General features: G+C 40.0%; 2 protein-coding genes across 2 annotated transcripts; both read left to right on the top strand.

Moving 5' to 3' along the window:
- Positions 1-210: 210 nt before the first annotated feature.
- Positions 211-4,250, top strand: LOC111337696 (uncharacterized). The gene is made up of 2 exons (XM_022944041.2): positions 211-2,526; positions 3,856-4,250. Exon 1 carries the CDS (start codon positions 282-284, stop codon positions 2,523-2,525), a length of 2,244 nt encoding a protein of 747 aa, XP_022799776.2. The 5' UTR covers positions 211-281; the 3' UTR covers position 2,526; positions 3,856-4,250.
- Positions 4,251-14,559: 10,309 nt separating this feature from the next.
- On the top strand, positions 14,560-17,553 carry LOC111337727 (uncharacterized). The gene has a single exon (XM_022944075.2). It carries the CDS (start codon positions 15,176-15,178, stop codon positions 16,601-16,603), a length of 1,428 nt encoding a protein of 475 aa, XP_022799810.1. The 5' UTR covers positions 14,560-15,175; the 3' UTR covers positions 16,604-17,553.
- Positions 17,554-22,133: the final 4,580 nt, after the last annotated feature.

Raw genomic sequence — 22,133 nt, 5'->3', positions numbered from 1 at the left:
TTTCCTGCAAGCGCTTGTTGGAAGAAAAAAATTGCATGCAGCCCAAATGTAACAGAAGAAAAAGAGCATTTAGAACGGAAAAATTTCCTGCACAGCAGATTGCTAGAAAAAAATTCTTGATGACCAGAAATCACCCACCCCCCCCCTTCAAAAGTTAAATGTTCAGCCCCTACCCATCCTCCAATTCGCGAGTGTGGCGCGAAAAAAGTGACGGCCGCGCTGAGCGGGAGTGTGCAGAGAAAATGTAAATATCGCACCTGTGCGAACGCTATCTACAGAATATGGCATACGGTCTCAAATTTAACCCAAAAATCCTATCTAAGTATCAGCATGGCTTAGCTTACGTCACGAATACGGATGGACGGGGCATTTTCTCAGTTAATGGAATCTTTAGGAGAGGGCAAAAGGCCAAAAAGCCGACCTTTGACCTAGTCAACATTCTGTGCTATGTCGGTGGTGAAATACGGGACGGGTTCACCCTGGAAAAGTTGAGGGAGGGCGACTTAGTGCCCATACTTGAGAGTAATTTCAGTATGGCTGCCGGGAAAGCAATTCTCCAACCGGTACCAATCGAAGAAGCGGCGAAACTTTTGGTTGTCCCTTGTTACGAAAAGGCGAAAGCTTTACTTGGAGGTAAAACATTCATCAACAGGGAAGTCAAACGCAGCTTTGAATTTTACGAGCGCGTCTCTCGATTTTGCGAGTACAGTAGCGAAGAAGAGTTTATCATGGCTAAAGGAGGAAGCGAAGTGACGATGTCATTTACCTACTTAGACCTTCGCCGCCCGGAATTTGATGCCTGGTGGATAGAGAAGTCCGAGTTACAGTACCTCGGCTGTCCCTTACCCCCAACTCCAATGGCATTCCCGGAATACGAAAAACTCCTCCTTGGTGGTGAGACCATGATTGACTTCATGAGTAAAGCTAGCAACCAGAGAAGCAAATTGTCGCAGTGGAAGAAGAAGACATTGGAGAAGTTCAGTCTTCCTGTTAACTTTGAGCGCCTTTCTGGAATATGTAGGCATCAATCTCTGTGGTATACTTGGAAAGGAGATCTGAGGTTGGGAGTCACCATGCTCGAATCAGCGAAAAAAATCATAGAAGATCAAAATGCCAAAAGATTGCTTAATGCTAGAAACCCAGTTGTGGACATGTTTCTGAGCTTGACTCAGATCAAGTTTGCACAGATAGGAAGTTGTGAAGGACAAGTGAACAAGGTCAACTGGCAGTGGTCAAAAGGACACCAGTGCAAAACTTGCCATGCCTCTGCAACCATGGAGAGAGATGATAATGCCTTACCAGGAACATGGACCTTGACATGTGTTGATAAAGATGGAAGAGGTCAAATTGGAACAAAGACCAACAGGCAATCTCTGGTAACTGCTCTTGCTGCTGTGAAAAAAATCAAATGTAAAGGGGAATTTGAGACCTGCATTAAGTATCATCTGAAGGATGGCCTAGGAATCTTTTTGGAACACTCATTTGTAAATTTGTATTGGAAGAGTAAACCAACACCCTCCATGACAGAAGTTCTCATTGAAGAAGCAGTGGATCAGTTTGTAGATTCTGTCGATTGTGACAATTTTGATCCTGTGGAATGGACAGCATCCTGTACTTCTCTCTTGGTGAAGCTATTGGTCAAACATTGCCATGGAAAACTTTCAGGGGAAGCCATTAATGATGTTGGTGAACTGTTTCAAGAAGCATTCAAAAGACAAATTGCCCAAAATATCTTAGAAGTGGAAAAACTGCCACAATACACAACCCTCTGTGTTGACAAAGCCTCAATGCAACAACTAAGTTCAGTTATGATGGCAAGAGCTGTTGCCCCTTCAATTGCTAGAAATTTTCTCTTTAAATGGAAAACCATGGCACGGGTTGACAAGAAGGAAGCCCTCTCTGGAAGTTTTGTTGATCTTCTAGCTGCAACAAGGAAAGTTTATGAGAAGTACTCGATTAAGAAAGTTTCTAGAGATGTCAGTGATGAAGGTAACTCCACACAAGCATGTAGTAAGAAGGGATGTGCATGCCAAGACCTGGCAAAATTTCAAGATTTTGCTGTGGACTTATTAGCAGAGGGACACAACCCAGTTTCATTTCTGAGCTGCTCTCCAGAAGGGAAGGTTACTTTAAGTGAAGGTCTGTTTGTGGATAGCTCAGGGGAACTCATTGATGATATGATTTCAAGCCATGATATGTACATCTATGAGAAAATCATGGACTATGACAACTTGAAAGACTTTGCTAATTGCCCCAGGCTTGCATGTTTATGTCAGTTTGCCTGTTGTGAGATCTACACAATGTTGAAAGTTAATGCTATAGTGAGTTTTAAAAAAATTACCTGGAAGGAAAGTGCAGTGACTGAGACGCATTGTTGCAGCTTTTGTGGGCAGATGGCAAATGAAGAAGTAACTTTGATGAAGTGCAGTGCATGTAAGGCTGTTGTCTATTGTAGCTATCGATGCCAGAGAAAGGACTGGAAGGCTGGTCACAAACAAAAGTGTCAAAGTCTACAAAGGCCTTGAGGTATGCATATTTATAATTAAATTAATAAATTAACGTGGAAGTTGAGGTTTGATGTTGAGCAGTGGAATTGTTTTGGGTATTATAGTTTTATAAACTAGTATTCATGTATTGTTCTGTGAACTGTTTGACTCTGATTCCCATTTGATTATGATGTAAAACCTGTTCCAAAATTCTTAGCATCTCTGGACTACAAAATCATTTTAGTAAGCTCTTTCTCACAGCTTACAAGTTAACTGCATTTTGATTCGTGCTCTCTTTCAATTTTTAGGGGCAATATTATTACCAAACATAGGTTGTATATGTATATTTTCAGCTGTCATCATTTATTACTTTTCTTATGATCACCTCAGTTATGTTTATTATTGACTGAAATGAAAAAAACATGGCCTGAAGAAAATTTTTTGCAAAACATTAAAACATTTTCAGAAAGAATCATTATCGTAGAAGTGTGTAAAGCAGATGTTGATATATTGATGACTTTTGTCTCAGTCTTCAAACAATGTATGAACCTATGCATACACCAATTAAAAAATCAACACACCAGGACAAAGTAAAGATAGTTGAAGATATGTCTAAGAGCTGAGCAAATCTTTAACTTATGTGACTGGTTGCTTTTTTGTCTCTGGTATGATATATGCCTTGCAAACGTTACATCTCCGGGTACAAAGCCAACTAATAAAGATTTTTGAAATAATTATGAAACATTGATAAAAGTAGGAAAAAGAACTACTTAAGGTGTTGACTGAGAAAATATATTCTACATCTAGCAAACTTTTACCTCTAATACATATGCACGATCCTCGCAGTAGATAGCGCTATTTAAGCAATAGCGAAAATCAGACCTGAAAAAAATCAGGCCTGTACAGGATTCGAACCACTGACCTCTGCGATACTAGTGCAGCGCTCTACCAATTGCACCAGTATCACAGAGGTCAGTGGTTCGAATCCTGTACAGGCCTGATTTTTTTCAGGTCTGATTTTCACTATTGCTTAAATAGCGCTATCTACTGCGAGGATCGTGCATATGTATCTAATACCACAGTACAAAATATATGAACTTCATATATTTCTTTGTATCTCTTTTACCTCTAAAGTACTCAAAATTTTCTAAATTCACAGATTACTCAACTAATGCAGGTATAAATTGTTGATAATTAACAAAAACAGTTCTTCTTAGTTGTAACTTAATGCATAACATAATCATTACAGTTAAAAACTGTACAAAATATAGCTGTCCGTACATTTTACATGTTGTTAAATTCACATCTTGAATTTGGAACCTTTGAAGATGTACTTCACTGGGCAACTAGCCTATTCATTATTTTCCAGGGCTTGGATCAAAACCTACCTTGCAGCCTGTGTAGACGTGGCTTTCTACTGTTCAGTTCCATCACAGTCTATTGGAGTCTTTTGTTATTTTTTTTTGTCAGTAATAGATTTGTTTATGGGAGATCTCAAATTATTATTTACATCAGTTTGCTTACTCACCGAAGCTCACTTTATATAGGGCAATACACAACAGAGAGCTCATTGTTAAGTTATGCTAACTCTATCCCTTACATTTACTAAACCTTAGACCATTTCAGTTAAGTGTAAGGCCAGTGTGATATACAAGAATTTGCTGTTGTGTTTTTAATTCCTCTATTAGTCATTCTTTGTGTCCAATAGAAAGCTTCTTTGAAATAAGTAGAGTTGAATTAAAAGCCTAGGAAGCATGTACTACATACCTCTTTATGATTATGATAACTTATATTTTTTAACAGTACTTACAGTTACTATATTTACATTACAATGTCCTAACACAACTTATTTCATCTTGGTATCGAGACAACTGTGAGCTACTGTGAACTCGTGCACAGTTGAATACTGCTGGCGTTGTTAATGAAAATGAAAAAAAATCCCTGTTTCAATTAATCAAATTTGCATTTTTCGTATGATGTCGTTTATTTCAATACATCGCTCGCGAATTTCTTTTTTTCTTTCAAGGCCGTTATGCCAACACAGCTCTACATGACATTTCTGTAAAATTTTGAAATCACTGTGAAGAATTAATGATTCTGTTAAAATTGGTGTTCATCACCAAAAAACCCTCGATTTAAAAAGAGGGCGTCGCCGTAAAGTAGAAGACTAGCGGTTTAAAAGTGTTTTGATGTCGTAACAAAGAAGTAAGACAGTTTGCCAAAAAAAAAAAAATCAGAGGAGACAGATAAAGGTGTGCTCTTTGCTTATCAAATAGAGAAAAACCGGCCTTTGAGTTTAAAAATGGTGGGACAAAAATTTGCAAAGTTCAAGCTGACCTCAGTTTCTATCATGCCCGCAGTGAAATCTAAGGTTCATCTTAATGACCCTCCGTGGATTACTCCTGAATTTAAGACTCTAATCGCCAAGCGTCAGCAAGCTTTTATGTCGGGGGATTTAGCCAGCTTCCGTCGCCTTCGAAATACTGTGAACCGGGAGCGGAAAACTCTTCGTGAGAGGTTTTTTGCTTTTAAAGTTGAACATCTAAAGAACACCAAGCTCTCCCAATGGTGGGGGGAGGTCAAGCGTATCGCTGGGATGACCCCTGCGTCAGGTTCTGACAGTCTGCGTTCGCTACTCCACGTTGAGGGACTGGATCACCATCTTCCAGACCGTGATGTCGCAAACGCTATCAATTCTGCCTTCCTGGACCAAATGAAGTCTTTCTCGCCACTCGATGCTACTCCACCCTTCGAAGCGAACTCGGCGGTGGTAACCATTTCTGAGGTCGATGTTTTGACCGCAATCAGAAAGTTGAACCCCCGCAAGGCTGCGGGTCCCGATGGGATACCTAGTTGGGTGTTTAGGGAATATGCTGACTTTATAGCTCAGCCAGTGACTTCCATCCTTAATTGTAGCTTTGCTGAGCAACAACTTCCCCCATCTTGGAAGCTGGCGGATGTGGTACCTATTCCTAAACAGAAACCTGTCGAAGTCATCAACAAGCACTTACAACCCATTTCCCTCACATCAATAATTTCCAAATTAGCCGAAGACTTCGTGGTATCTGCGTTCATCGGTCCGACTGTGTTGAAAATTATCGATCCCGACCAGTTTGGAGCCTTACCGAAATCCTCCACGGCCCTAGCTTTGACGTCCATGCTCCATCACTGGACGCGCGCAACTGATGGCACGGGATCTGCAGTCAGGGTGGTCCTGTTTGACTACCGCAAAGCTTTTGACTACATTGACCATCAACTGCTCACTCATAAAATTTGCAGTCTTGATATCCCTCGGGGTGTAGCACGTTGGGTAGTCGACTTCTTAGTGCATCGCTACCAACGCGTAAAATTATCTGCTGATTGTTTCTCTGAGTGGGGCCCCGTACCAGCTGGTGTACCTCAGGGGACAAAATTGGGGCCATGGCTCTTCTTGCTAAGGATAAACGATCTAAGAATTCCCCAGGTTCAAACTTGGAAGTACGTTGATGACACGACGGTGGCAGAGATCGTCCCGCGTAACGCATTAGGTGACGCCCAAACCGCTGTTAAGGTGGTGGAGGATTGGTCCAAAGCACAGAAGATGCAGCTTAACGCTGACAAATGCAAAGTTATGGTCATCGACTACAAAAGGCAGAAACACCATTTCACTCCCCTCTTGGTAGATGGCAAAGAATTAGAGACGGTAGAGTCGGCTAGGATCCTAGGCGTGACTATTTCGTGTAACCTTAAGTGGAACAACCACATCAATGATGTTATTAAAAGAGCAAACAAACGATTATACTTTTTAGTCCTCCTGAAGAGAGCCCGCGTTCCAGCGGATGACATAATTAATTTTTATTGTACAACTATACGTCCTGTTCTAGAATACTGCGCACAGATATTCCATCATGCGTTACCTGCGTATCTTAGTGATGACATTGAAAGGGTCCAAAGACGCGCATTATCCATCATTTCACCAGAACTGTCATACCATGACTCTTTAGAAAGGCACGGTTTAGCTTCGCTCTATTACAGACGCATTAAACTATGTACGGATCTCTTTTTGTCTGACTCAAATCCATCTCACAAATTATATAATTTGCTGCCAGATAGACATCTTTCAGCTTTCAATACTAGACACCGGTGCGTTTTTAACATGCCGCGCTTTCGCACTGATCGTTTTAAATCTTCATTTATCCCGGCTATGTGCGCGTGTGCTAACCTACATTTTTAGCTATTCCACTGCTGTATATTAGTTAGAGTTGTTATATTAGTAATTTTATTTATCTTAGCGTTTTTGTAATTGGTTGTCTTATATAGTCTTATATAATCAAGTTTGTGAAAAGCACGCAATTCAGCTTATGGCTGCAATGTGTTTTATTTAGTAATAAACTATCTATTTATCTATCAATCAATCTATCTATCTATCTATCTATCTCGTATCAACGAAGCATGTTCTGGGGGCTCTGTGGATCCGCGAAAATCATACAGCTTTGGTTGACCTCCTATGTATACAAAAGGTACTAGATAAAAACGTACCTAACCCCTAGTTTTCAGCTATTAGATTACTGAAAAATCAATTACTTAGTGTACAACGCACGTTCTAATTGATCAAAACCCTTCTGTATTGTACACGTAAATCCAAACAACTGTTATGTTTACCGTCCCGGGTTATTTTATTAGGGCAATATAGTGCATTTTCTGTTGCTTTGCAAGAGTTATGAACCATACTTGGATTTTAGCGAAGCATGCGATAATTTAAATATCGCTTGCCTTCTCCTAATATTCTATGTAGATTATTATGCCGGTAAACCGATAGTAAGTGCGGTCAAGTTTTTAAGAAAATGGAGTAAATCCTGGCAACTCTTCCTGTGGAAAACGTACCAGTACGATGCCCACTTAAGCTTTAAAAAAGGAGACGCCCCTCTGTTTTTAATCAATGCGATATTTCGAAGCTGATAGATGCTTGTGCTGCAACTTCCCCTGTTTATTATTCCTTCTAGGTTAACAAACACAATTAATTATCGACTAACCACAACTAGCCGAAATTGATAACCAGTAACCTGAAGGTCAGTTTAATGAAAATCTAGTTTTGTTTATCACGTCAGGATGTGCACTGAAACCAAAGAAAGATTCATGAGCAAATTAATTTTTTCACATTCCTAGCCCGTCAGTCCTTTTTGGCAGTTCTTAACTGAAATTTTCAAACGTTTTTCATCATTGTTATCTGTTTAGTTGAGCGAGCGTGAGGGAAAGTCCGTCCGATGAATGGGTAAAGACGATACAAGATATCGTTGGTAACTTGCGGCAAAAATTGCCGGTTTTCTTTGGTTGTCGCGACGCATAAAGCCGGATGTTATATGCAGTTGTAAGATACTAAGAAATTTTTTATGGTTTATTAATATATGGGTTACGTCATTCATGAATAAAAACCGAACTAACAAACAAAAAACAATCAAGCAGGCAAGAAAAACAACACAAGTTTTCTATTTAATCGGCCGCAAAGTTTGAACGAATTGTCGTTTATGTCATTGTGCCTAAGAGTGGCCTCGTATTGTCTGGCCGCTTTAACAGTGGGACTTAGGAAAATTAGATTTTGTGTGTCAGTAAAGTAGAAAATTAACAGTAAAAAATACGCGGCCAAACACGCATCTGATGGTTGCTAAGCTCATCACGTACGGTCAAACAGACACTCGAAGGGAGACGACAGTGCTTATGTTTTCTATATATCAGTTATTGCCTTCTTTATAATCTCATTACGGAACACTCTTCTCCGGCTGGAGCTAATTTATTAGAAGTTGTTGAGATATAAGCCACTGTAATCTGGAAAGCAATTGTTTTGCACACGTTCCGAATTAAAGCTGCCCAGAAGGCATATCTGTTTATCTGTGTAACTTTGATCAGCTCCAAGTCATTACCTTCATTACACGTTCCGACTTTCCTCTGTTGTACCGCAAACCTTTAATACTGAAACTTTAAGAGGCTCTTGAAACTTTGCGATAATTCACAGATATGTTCTTTTCTGTTATTTAATTATCGATAGCGTGATTTATCTTCAAAATGACTCCACCTTCTGTAGCATTGTGTGATAAGACCGTTACAGCTTATAAGGCTGTGTATTTCGTGTTGGCAATGTGCACTCAGTTTAACTGTGCGAGACACGATCACGCTACCATTAAACCTAGGCAATCACTGGCAACACAGTGGGTGAATCTTAAGGGAGGTCCTATTTAGAGCATTACAAAAGGGAAGTTTAAAGGTATTTTTTTTCCTTTATGCCCATGATACTAATTTTAACCATGCCTAAGGCGCTGTAAAGTTGTGTCTTCTAAAAGCACGGACATCACCCATCATCGTAAATTAACATTAATTAGTTATTTCGTCTCTTTTGACCCCTTAAACTATAATTACGCGCTGTGTTTTCCTAACTGTATGTTTGTTATGAATAACTTTAATTTACAAGAGGACTATTAGTAAAGCAAACAACTGAGCTTTCAGCAAGAGAACGTATTAGAATTGATGGAGAATTGTTCCAACAGGAAATTACTAGCTTGGAACAAGTTCAAGAGCATCGGCAGATCGCCGGATGAGTCGCTGTTAAGCTGGCTGATGAGTCTTACGATTGAGCACGGGAAACATAAGCTAAGCACAGCATTCAAATTCTTATCTCTGCACCTTGCCAGTTTTAAAACCAGTGAATCCATACAAGATTAAACAACTGATAGATCGCACAGTAGATTTTGACATGAAACAGTGTGAGTTTTCCTCCAACTGATGAATAACAAACCAGCATGTCTCTGGCGGCGCATGCAGTTCATTTAGGTGGGAGTCGTACTGTTTGATCATAATCCTTGGTAGGTAACTTCCGTGGAACATTTTACTATTGTTTTCTTATCACAGTTTTAAAATTGGTTCTGTCTGCGATCGTGGCACTCTTTATTGGATTATTTCCAGCCTCTAGCTTGCGTTTTTTTGCACGCTCAGACACCGAGGGAACAACAGTGAAAGTGACACATGTGCTGACACACTCCCGTTTACTCCTTTTCTGAGACATAGAAGACAAAACATGTTATCTGAATTTCTTCATGCTTGACTATATTACTCGACTAGAGAAGTGGAGAACAGATTAGTACTTTAGATTACTGTACTGTGCTTTGGTTTTCAGGATTGCTCTACCGATAAGACGTTAAGCCTAATTCTTCAAAACACGTAGCACGCCATGATTTTACGAAAATTTCCATAGCGTGTATTTATTTGTCCTATTTGAAAAATGTGATTTTTGCGGTAACAGGGGATTTTAAAATTTACCTTAGTAGATTTGTTCGTCTACCGCGTCTCGTGGCCGGAATAACAACTTAATTAGGCGCAATTTTCGTCACAAACCTTTTATCGGTTCTGATCATGATCCTTAAGGGATGGTGACACAGTTTCCATTTTCAAAAAAAAATGTGATTGAAGAGAAAACATAGGTATTCAAATTCAATTTGCCCTTAGTGTATTAATGGAGAAATTTTTATTTTTCTTTACTCCCTTCTTTTTGGTTACACCTCTCTTGAATGTCGTCCGAGTCCGGCTTGGATCGCGTGAGAACTCACAGGGAGTCTAAATGAACTAAATTTTAGTAAACAGAAGTGTCGGAAAATTTAAAGGCGTGGTGGAAATGTTTTAATTTTCCTACTCTATTGAAGTAGAAAATACACCATCCACTTCCATCCACTTTCTTAGAGGTCATTAAACATCTGGCTTTTGTCAGTGTTTGTTGCCATTACTTATTTGGGGGTCTTTATATTATAATTCAGTCGCAGAGCTCTCGTACTGTTCACCTGTCGGAAATTCTCAGTCAAATTAAGAGCCATTACTTTTGTGCAAGTGGTCAAAAGATACTTTCTAGGAACTGGCTTATTCGTTAAGGCTACTACTAGGATTAAAAACTCGTATGGTATCCTGCACTGAGCAGCGCGTTACTCTTTTCTCAGTTGTTTCACGGAAATTATTGGATCCACACCAATTTTGTTCCCCGTCAGGTGAGAGCTTTTTCCGGAAATCCCTGGAACGGTTCTAGAGAAGCTGAAACTACCTTGCATGAGACATCCCGCCCGCGGCACTGCTGAGAGAAAGGACTAATGAATCAATTCTGACTGATAGTTATAATCAATTCCTTATCCAGCAGGTTTAACGCGGTAAGAATTTAGCTTTGAACAAGACCAACTCGGAGGTTTGCTTTCGAAGAAGCCGAAAAGCTTATTAGGTTTGGCGTAGGTAGCTTATGGACTCTAGAATATTAGAATATTAGTAAGCTAGAAGGTCATTTAAAGGTTTTTGGCTAGCGTTTTAACAAGGAAACGCATACTAATGAGTGAAATCCAATTAAAGAAAAAGGAAAGGAAAAAAGTTATGGCTGAACGCATCACGTGATTACCTGTGTTTGTTCAGGTCTTGTATTTTGCGCGCGCAGTGTAGATGTTAACTTTTACTCTCTGGCAGGCGTTACTTAGGCTCTAATAATTTTTAAGTGTAGTGCTTTGGTATTCGGAAAAGATCGAATTCTATTGCTTAATGATGATGTAAGATTCAAAGATGGGAGTTTAGGAGTGTTCCAGAATGCAGAATTATTGCGTTACTCTTCACCAGTTTGCCAAACAAGTATTTTAATCGTGCGCTAAGCCAATGACAGACTTTTCTGTAAAATTAACACTACTTAATACAGTTTTAAATGGAATGACAGCAAAACTTATCTTGACACTATAGGAAAATATTGACTTTGATCTCGAAAAGTGAGAAGTTTTACTGTGCGTATGACGGGCACTCAGAATACTCCAGAGGCTGCCCTCCTCGATTTTGTAAACAGTCTACAATAGTTTATAGCGACACAGATATTTAGTAAATTCCTCACCGTACTTATGGGATTGAGGTTTTAAGTGACTCGCGAAAAGTAGAAAGCCAAAAGGAACAAATACTTCAACGGCTGCCGGTTTATTTTCCCACGGTATATTCGATCCATATTTACATTTCTTGAATAGAAAAAATACCCGAGCTATTGATTCTAAATTGAGCCTAAGTGATTGTCTTATGTTGTGATCTGTTTTCTGCTGTTTTAAGAAAGCGATAAAGTAAAACAGCCAGCAGATCAAACAAACAGCCTAATCTATTTCTAGACTGCAATCTTCTTAACGCCTTAAGAACGATTTAGAAAAATCTATTATAATACATGGCTGGGATCATAAAACAATCGACCGAAAATAGGACTTTCAAAAACAGGTTAAAGGTATCCGGATGTACGAAGTCAAAATTTAGTGAGTAGCTAGTCCTTTTTTGTTCTTCAAAAAATGTAAATATTTACTGATCATTTGAGTAAAGTTATTGAATGTGACTTGCTGTGGGAACATTTATGCGTGATTTTCCCACGGTAGAACTGCGTCTACTTCACTCCGATCGCTTTAGTGCTCTAAGTTTATTCAGGGGACGAAAAATAGCACCAGAGTTAAACAACTCGACCCCTCCAGTAGTGTGTGAGGCAAGTAAACTGAAGGTCAGTTTATGCACAGCTAAGGCAACACATAGTCCAAAATCTGTTGTTTATATTTCGCGTGTTAGTTACGGATTTTGTCTTCAAGAAGGCCTCTTTTTTCACAGCTTGACTTGATGGTTCTTTATGCTCACCTAAGCTTGATTTCGTGCGCTTTACAGCAGAACGTGACTTAATAACGATGGCATGTTGCTTTGGCGACCGAAGTATTTACGATTTTGGGGAAAACTCTTTGAAATTGATGTAAGGAAATAATCCAGTGGTCGAGTATGCGTTTCAATATGCTTTCGTCCTGATCTTGACATTCGCAAACGTGCTTTTGTAAAGCAGGCTTTGGCAAGATCCAGAAAATAAAGCTACAGTGTGGTCATCCTCTATTTATAGATGTGTGAAGTCAGGAAAGATAAATTCAACGATCTCAGTATTACATATGGGTGTTCTGTAGTGCTAAACTGCTTTGCAATGTTTTTCATAGGAATTAAAGGTAGAAGTGGATTGAGTTTGTTAAAATGTTTGATTTGCGTGCGGGAGTTTTCATAGCCAGCAATATCGGCTGTCTTTTCCTTTCGTTTTCTCCTTTCACCTGCCCCCAAATCGTCCAGTAGCATTCTCAATTCCCTCACTTTATGAGATTAAAAAAAAAGCTGACAGTGTTTAGCTAGACTGTCGAACACCCGTGTTTCTCTCAGATCACACTGCTATTTTTAGGGTAACTTTGTAAGACGAATATAATATACGAAAATAAGGAGATTGAGGATGAACTGACTGACTGATCTAGAAAGCTGGAAGTTCGTCAAGGAAGGATTACGAAAGCTCTGTTCCTGAGACAGATTAAATCGTGATCGCTTGGAATTTGCGACAGATTTCATTTTGCCTTGCATTCCTTTTGGCGGTGCTTTCTGTGCTGTACTGAGACTGACATTATGGACTGACTGATACGTAGCTTGGATTAGTTGGGGTTGAATTTAAGCTCAATATGTCCCCTTTTTTGTGCGTGTAAACCAAAACCCTTGCGCTGTTTTTTAGCCCCAATTCTTTACTATTTTTGTGTTGATCTAATTCCTCTTGATGATATTTAGTATTTTGTTTTCTTACGCCTCATATATCAGTCTTAAAAAAATTTCAATATTTCCTTGTAAACTGTTCTAACTAACTTCAGTGACAGCAGCGTAAAAGTATCTGAGAAATGCAGGAAATCTTGTGACCTTGGTTTCGGCGTTCACTAGAAAATGTGGATCAATATCAAGCCGAAATAACCTGAGAACTCGTTTGTCCTAACTTAAACGTGTTGGGGCAAGAATAGCTAGAAAAATGAGAATAGTCTCTCCGTTCACATCATCACGACTACTGTTAGCCAGGTGTTAAACGGAAAAACTCGATCATCGGAAGGAAACTTTTACTTATCCAAATACAGCAGCAGTCAGCACCAAGCTCTTGACCCCTGGACCTTTTCTTTGTCTATTGCTAACACTTTTGATAATTGCTACCTGTGTTCCGTGCGCTGTCAAAATGGGACATTGTTTCGGCGTGATACTGATACTAATACCTTATTCGATGACATGACAGCCCAGTCGTGAACCTACGCAGGTAGCTGACGCAAAACGCATTTCAGCTTTTAACAACCCTTCAGCAAAGTTGCGAAACATCCCCGGTGAAATTTTTTCGAAAATTCCTGGTTGAAAATTTCGACTTGGAATATCAGTATTTCTCTCCGACGTAGTTTTAAGTCTTACATCACACGTTTTGTATTCTAAGAGTATTTGGCTTTGTTAGGAACGGGATTTGACAGAAAAAGGATACTATTTTCGGCCTTATATTTTTAGTTCCGACCTTTGCAAGTTCAACGGCCTAAGTTTTAATTACTGGCGCTATAGCCGACTTAAGAGTGACATCTTCGGTATGAACACACACCCAAAGTGGTTCGATAATTTTCAGAAGCGAATGCCTTGCGTGGAAGATCATTGTCTAATTTTTTCATAAAATTTAAAATCAATTTTTTAACGCCTTCAGGAATGTATGGCGCTACATAGCACAAACGGAGTGATAAGAATCTGACAATCCGTCCATAAGTCAATCAGCGAACCATGAGTGCTGACTGCGAGTTATGCTAATCTACTATTCATTATCTCGGTAGATAAGCCCTCGGTCGGTCACGCCTACTGACAGTGTCAGAAAACCGCCGAATCATACCCCACAGATTCTCCGCTCACATCGTGTCCTGCGTCAGATAGTCTCATTGGCTCTGATTATTTTCAGCCAATATCAAAAGCCGATTTCGTGATGAGTCTATTAAATTCCCGGGTGTTCAATAATCTTCTGTCTGCCTGATTCAAGGTTTTTCAGATCTTGTGGTGTGACACTGTAAGACTCGAATTTGTCACCTTTGTTTTCTTTTACAGAAAGCGACAATAATAGTTCAAGTTCTTGTTTTTTCAGGGTTTTCCCTGTAAATTCATCCTTTGGGGCCCAAATCAAATCTCCAATTAATTCATCCCACAGTCCTTAAAAGAATCGGCTATGACATTAAAGACCGATGTGCCCCACATGTTACGGGTATTCACTCCTGTCCTCTGCAGTTTTTCCAGATGGTTCCCTATTGTCCCATTTCGGGACAAACTTAACCAAACAAAAAACATCAATGCACACTTAACCCAATTTGCGGTAACTACTCTTGCAAATTCTAGTCTGGAACGATTGCGTTTATTTCGAAATAACACGCATGGTTTTACGCTTTGAGAAGTGCTCCGTTACAAGCAATTAGTACACTTCCCTTGTGGCGTGTCGCACTTGCGCCAATACTTTCTGGCAACGCGTATCATAAGCTGAACAATTGCTACTTGTTGATATGGTGTTGACAGCAGAAATAATGCAATTGGGTGGAAAAGTAAAAGGGCAATGAAACGGTAGCTCTGCTCAGCTAATGGAGTGCTAAGCTGTGTGTGTGGCCCAAGATAGCAGCGCTCGCTGCGATTGGCTAACGAGCTTGAAATTGCATAACTGGCCTGCTACATAACTGGGTGTAATTCGATCAAGAGGTGACAAACGAATTTACATCTTATTACAGTGTGTCTATCTTGAGCGCGTGACTCGTGCAAAGAGCAGATATCAATCAAAGTGCATGCAAGGACGCTTTTATCAAATCATTTACGACCAGGTTCAAAGCGGGCATAATTTTTGAGCCGTGATGTCCATGTATCCATATCCAGCCAACTCGCCTGCCGCAAACAACAACATGATCGCGCCGATGTACGGAAATCAAGGCTACGATTTTTATCGGCCCGCCGCGTCTCATTACTCGTCCGTTCATTTCCCTGTTTATCCCGCACACGGACAATATCAAGCGAGGCAAGATCGCCTCTATCCTCCTATTCCACGCACTCAACATGTGCCGCATCAGAGACATGAGATGGTAAAGCCGCCATACTCCTACATCGCGCTTATTGCAATGGCAATACAGAGTGCACCCGAGAAGAAAATAACACTTAGTGGAATATATCAATTTATCATGGACAGATTTCCGTATTATAGGGAGAATAAACAAGGCTGGCAAAACTCAATCCGACACAATCTTTCTTTAAACGAGTGCTTCGTCAAAGTGCCAAGGGATGATAAGAAACCGGGCAAAGGAAGTTTCTGGAGTTTGGATCCCGAAAGTTTAAACATGTTCGAGAATGGAAGCTACCTGCGAAGACGAAAACGCTTCAGAAAGAAGGATAAGACAACGTCAGAGAGCAGCAACAACACCGAGAATCAAGACAAAAAGGAGCATAGCACTTCCGCCGACACCAAGACAACAAGGTCTGAAAACTCAACAACAACTTCCGCTGCGCAAGAAAAGGCTAAAGAGCATGAAACGCTAACAAGTGGTACACAGATAGCAAGGGAAGAATCCTTAGAGTCTACTGCAAAATCAGAAACTAAAGTAACGCCCGCCACAAAGGCCAGCCCACCATCGTGCAAGCGTGAGTGCATGGTTAACTCTGAAGAGGGAGAGATCGCATCGAATAATTCTCCTGGCGAGATCACTGAAGCTCCACAGGCTTCCACCCCCCCTTCTTTCCCTACTGTTCCTCCGTGCACCATTTACGAGAATGCGTATGGGTTGAATTACCCCTCCTATCCCCAAAACGGGCAACAAAGTAGCTACTCGAGCGCACCGTACGCAGCCTGCCACTCTCCCTCCTACGCCAGTTCAAACACACCCAATGGCCGGGCTTACGTTCACCGATACGAGCCTCAGATGAGCCCTGAACACCCAGCCGTTGTTCCTGGCCGCTACTCACCGCATTTGAGCCATTACAGTCAGCAAGCCGCACAAAACCAACACGTTGAAGAGGTGCAAGTACACCGGCAACAATATACTGCAGACTACGAATCTTCAGCCAGAGCGGGCCAGTGGTACTCGTCAGCGAGCTACCACGGTAATGACTCGTCTGTTTCCAGCGCTCATAACTGCTTCCCGAATGTGCGAGAGATGTTTGAGTCACAGCGGCTGATCGCTCCTAGTGGTGGACAGGCAGTGTCGGCCATGCAAACAACTCAAGGTCAGTTTGGATCTTCTAGTGCTGCTTATCACTCAACTGCGGCATCCGTGCCTCAGTTCACTCTTTAATCTTTGATCTCCTCACTGAACTAAGACTATTTTAGGAGAAGACAATGTGGAGGGGTTTAGAGCCTTTATGGACGGAAATGTATAGTACTTCTTAGTTTTTCTGTACTTTTTTCCTTGTTGGGAATGAATACTGAACTCAGATCTAGAAGCATGACTTACTAATTCTTTAGGCGCGACAAGAATATATTTTACCAAGTTTTATGCAATTCGTAGTTGTAAACCAAGTGTTAGTCGTATTTTTATCGATTTTTAAGTTTAATTTTTAGTTATTTGACGGTTGATTTTTGTACTGGTAAAGTTTGTTTTTAGTGAGGCTTAGGAGCAACAAGCGATGTTTTCTTTCAACTCGCCCTCCACAAGTGTTTCACTGTATGTCGCCCACACTGCTCACAGTATGAGGGGACAATCAATTGAGTCCAGCTAAACTGTTTCGTCATCAAACCCGCTTTTCCAAACCGCAAGCTGCCAGTCATGAAAACCCGCACGCAATTCGTGATTAACTTTATCCGTATTTGTGAATTCTAGTGCCAAAAAGCTTTTTCAAACCGATGGAAAGCACTCACGGCGAGGGTGTGCTTAAAGAATCGCGGTCAAAAGAAAGCTTTGTTTTGTAATCAAACTTATACCAGCAATTATGTCAGTGATTATTGTGATGTCTACCACAGAACGGCTTGTAAATTACTGCTTAGAGCTGGATGTACATATGACTCAAAGGATTTTGTTATATTTAATGATGTAGAGCTATTTTTCAATCTGATTTATTCTTGATATAAAATCCCAACGAAAAGCAAAAGCGATTAGTTTTTCTAAGACAAAATAAAGATTGTGTACGTGATTGTGTGTATGTTTTTATTCACACGTTTTTTACACCACTTAGCAGTTTAGATGTGTAGACCTGATTTACATGTGCTTTTACGAAATAAAACCGAACCGATCGTACTTTTTCACTAGCCTGTGCTCTTCGTGTGGAGTTTGTTAGGTTTTACTGCGAAGTGCATTATTTTGTTGGATTAGATAACCTATCACGCACCTTTTTAGGTGAGATTTACGGGTGCGCGACAATCACAACGAGTTTTTCCAGTCGTTGAAGGGTTAATGCGATCACAGACACCGAAAACTTGTATGAAAGCGAAATTTAATGGGTAGAATCACAGAAAAACAATGACGAGGCTAGAACGTAAGATAAAACGTGAGAAATTCCACAAGTCCCCAACAACGGAATTAGAAGAGCTTAAAACCAGGTAGATCTCTTTATTGGTTTCACCCCATCGGTAATCCTATAACTGATGTCTCTGTCGAAACTAAGCAACGGAAAGACCAATTTTTTTTTTTTTCATTTTTTGAGTTTACAACATTCACCCAACGCACAGCGGGCAAGAGGGAGCTTCCTTTAGATCTGCAGTTCTCTCGGTGTGGTCACCGGTGGTGATATCTGCGCGTGCCGCAAACCACTTGCGGGTGAAACCTTGATAAGGCGGCTGATCATTTCATCAGCAATGTTTGCGGCGAACCCGTTTATTTCAACATATGGGCGATGGAAATGCGAGAATAACACTTTGCTTTGACTTCTATTTCCCCAAATTCTGATATTTGGCCCTCTGCGAGGCAACCTTGCGTATGACATTAAAAATATAGATCAAATAGGTGTGCTAACTCGATGTTTATTTTGCACAGTGGAAGGACAACAGTTGTTAGTAAAATTCCTTTTATTTTGGTAACACATCTCTACTATTACGTTCACGTTACCTACAATGCTCCCAATTAAGGTGTTTCTGTGCAAAAGAGTGACCAATTGATTCGTGCAAAGATTCAAACGTCTGTTCAAACGTTTGGTTAATTTAATGAGACCTATTTTCAAACAGGCCTTTTTTGTACCTCTTCTATCAGAGCTGTTATCTCAGGTAAAAGGTAATGTTTCACTCCATAGGGTGAAGAGCATACGTGTTTTGTTTTCAGAGATAGTGTAAAGGAAATCAAGTAAGGGAAGGAAGCGCAGTTGGGATGTGGTCACCTCAATGTCTTCGATAATGGTCGCTTGTTCCCGCTTCTTCCTTACATTTTCAATTTTGGGGGGGGGGGGGGGTTTTCTTGTAATCTAGAGCCCCTGTGGGAAATTCAGTGCTTGTGCTACCGAACTTGCGTAGAAGGAAATTGATTAAAGTGAATGAATTGGGATAGATGGAGCATATGTATAGATGCCTCAAGGAAATTCCAATTGGAGTATGTTTTACACTCTTGAATCTGGAGAGCAGAAGTGGAGGTTGCTTTGGGAAACAGTGATGCCTTTGACATGTCACGGCATTTTACCGAATTGTTTAATGCTGATTGTGACAATCATACTTTTCATTTATGCCACTCCCTTGTTCCACATTCAAATCAATCTTGGTCGTCTATTAGTTTGCTGTAATCCTTCGTCGCGACTTAAAATCCTACTTAACGATTTTGCATGTTTTTAGTTTTTTCGGGGACACGACGTGATACTTCCAGAAATGCAGACTATGACGCAAATTTGTTTGGTTCAAGCGTTTCCCTTGTGCGTTTTAAGTTTATTTACATTCGTAGACCACAAACTTCATTCACTTCTTAGAGGCGGGTCACTGGCCCTCATAATTTGATGCTTTTCCCACTAAAAATGTCTTAATTCTGCAACAGTCAAAGCCTTGCAAACTGGCGAACAATTCTAAGTGTCGGTCTCTTTTTTATAAATCTTTGCACTCGTTTGTCTAGTAAAAGTAGTTGTTTTAATTTTTCTGCCCAAAACAACGTTTATGACATTAAATAACTGCAATGAATACCATATTTTATACGCTTATTAACTTTGTTGCGGATAATATTTAGGAATAACCAGTGAACCTTCTGTTTTCAGAGTTATAGTTTAATTCTCCCAGTTTCAACTTTGTTTAGTTTTAGAAAGCCCAATTATCGAAGTTTAATCTTAATCTTTGTGCCCGATTAACAGAGTTTGTGCACCATTCACCGTCTAATTACTCAATACTGAGGGTAAATCAGTGATTGTGGAGTGCAATCATCTCGGTGCATGAAGCACAGTCGCCTTGAAGTTTAAATGACAATAACACCGAATCATTTTGAACTTATGCAACAAAACATTCATAGCTGTGTTTCGTGGTTTGTTAAAGAGTGGTTACTTCCAACGTAGAATATTTAAAAAGAAGTCAAACTTTTTTAAATAATTGCTAGCTAACAGAGCAAAGGGAAGGTTTTGCTGGTGTTGAACCGTTTAAGAAAATGTCGGCAAATGTTTTGCTGTTCCCAGACTAAATCATCCCTGCTGCTCACGGCAAACAACGTCACATAAAGCACCTAGTGCTAACCTTAATCGGATAGTCACAAGACCGGATTTTAAGCAAATAATTTTTCTTGTTTTCTGGAAAGAACCACCTTGAATATCCCAATTAATCGATACTTCATGGAGCTGCCATTTGTTGGTTTCCACAAAAAATACAGTGAACAGAAGGGTTGTTACAATTTGTAGGGACTGATCCCACGGTTTCCAGATGTAATTTTACTTGCGGACTCTGTTGTTTTGTTAAGTTCTGGTATAAAACCATGAGACGTTTATTTATTGATGAAATTCTTTATTTGAATGTTAGCAGACAAGACACATAATTACAACACACTCTACTTCAACAAATGCAGCAGCATAGAGTGACAATATGAAACTTTTTCAAAGAGTATGCCAATATTAGTGCAAGTTTGTCAGAACTACTTTTTCCACCTTTAAGTTCTCCTTCGATTATTCAATTTGGAAAGATTTTTTCAGCAGATCCAATCAATCTGAACTGATTTTGTTCTTTCATTTCAATTTGCACTTTGTGGTCATTATTGGTGTTGCAGATCTCAACTGGTCGTAGTACTCACATCAGTGTTGTTTGTTTATGTCATGCTTGGCAGTGTCGCTCAGTTTCTACTTGATTTAGTTCACCAAGGGGCACATATAAACGCTATTTATCCGCAAGTTTACACAATTAAATCTAAAGTATTAAAAGTCTAAAAATCCATCTTGTCTTTCGCTTCCGTTTGGTCCGTATTCTGGAAAGGAAATCCGCACACGTCGAAAAAACAATCCAGAGGCGACGTCTTCCTTAGTATTGGAATTTATTTTTCTTGAATTTTTTGCGAAGTAACGTATACGTGCACATTTTTGATCTGCAAGAATGTAAGAAGTCAGTGCCTTGAAATAATCTGAAGTCATCCCCTTCTGGAATTTCAGAGATTTGAATCAGCATCATGCATAATTTAGATCGTTTTGATTTCACAAACTAAGAATTTGCGAGCATCATTTTACATCGAAATATAGGAAACCTTTAGAGAGGTAAACTTTTCGTTTCAAGAAAAGAGCATGCCAACGAGCTGTCGTGATCGTTAGGTCACTTCTTTTAAGAAACCACCTGGTACGTTTGCGGTTTGTCTGTATTAAAATCTAATTTTGTGTACAAGGACCTGACTATAGGTTACTTTAAAGAACAATCAACATCATTGGAGTGATTTTCTTCTAACAAGCTTACCTCGTTAAATTTTCTGTTAAACCTCTCTCGTTTGTTTGTCGTGCTAAGTCGTGTCTGCGTTTTGTAAGGCAGAGTTAATGCGGTGTTGTCGTTCGCTTGCTGTAAAGCTGCAGATTAGATGCACATTTTAAGATAACGTCCTGCAGAGCACCCATTCCATAGTCTCTGAAACACGTCGGCTTACGAAGCGCTAAGTTGACAATCTGACAGTGGTTAGCCCATGTAGAATTCTGCCTTTTTTGTGGACATAAAATTCACCGACTCCGCGTTCTTATCAGGACGTTTCCTCTTGAGCAAACCTCCATGGCGGGTTTGTATACCGAATGAACTACTTGTCGAGTTGAGTGAATCCGACGGTAGGATTTGTGCCAAGTTTATTTGTAGAGCAAACATGGCCCAAAGTGCTACGAAAACAGTGTAACAGACTTAGCTCTCCGCTCTCTATTTTGACTGCTCGCTTGTTGTCAAATAAGATCAGTAAAGATGGTCAACAGATGAACATGTTTTCGTTGAGAAGTTCGCGAAGGCTTTCCATTAGGGAGCTTGAAGTAAAAGGAACCTTAAACTGATCTAATTTAGTTTTCTGACCCGGGTTTTTTTGCGTGATGGAGATTTTGTGAGCTGACAGTACACAGGGCTCGTGTTCTCAGAAATATTAAAATACACAGTTTTATTTTAGCATAGGTCACTTCAGCTTTAACTGTGATTGTAAGGAAAGGAGAGAAACAATGAAAAAGTGAAGTACATAATTCTACATTCTTTTTTACCTTCTCACTCTTTTTTTACTTCCCTCTAAGTGTTGGACAACATTTCATTACGGAGGATTTACACCAAACGGTGTCAAATGCGTTTGTAATTGTGAAAGTACTAGTTTGCGCGTTCCGTTTAGCCTGTAAACTCGTTCCTCGCTTTGCGTCTGTCTACCTATTAGTCTGCAATCAAATGTTTTGGTTTAGCTTGGTAATAGAAATGAACACATGCTGGTTATATCCGCCTTGCATAGT

This window comes from Stylophora pistillata, chromosome 3 (assembly GCF_964205215.1).
Source record: "Stylophora pistillata chromosome 3, jaStyPist1.2, whole genome shotgun sequence".
In the NCBI taxonomy this organism is placed as follows: Eukaryota; Metazoa; Cnidaria; class Anthozoa; order Scleractinia; family Pocilloporidae; genus Stylophora; species Stylophora pistillata.
The sequence above is the reverse complement of the archived record's forward strand: the minus strand, read 5'-3'. Positions and strand labels throughout refer to the sequence as shown.

Bases quoted from the DNA above. Each gene is read 5' to 3' on its own strand.
- LOC111337727 (XM_022944075.2), top strand. From the start codon at position 15,176: ATGTCCATGTATCCATATCCAGCCAACTCGCCTGCCGCAAACAACAAC.
- LOC111337696 (XM_022944041.2), top strand. From the start codon at position 282: ATGGCATACGGTCTCAAATTTAACCCAAAAATCCTATCTAAGTATCAG.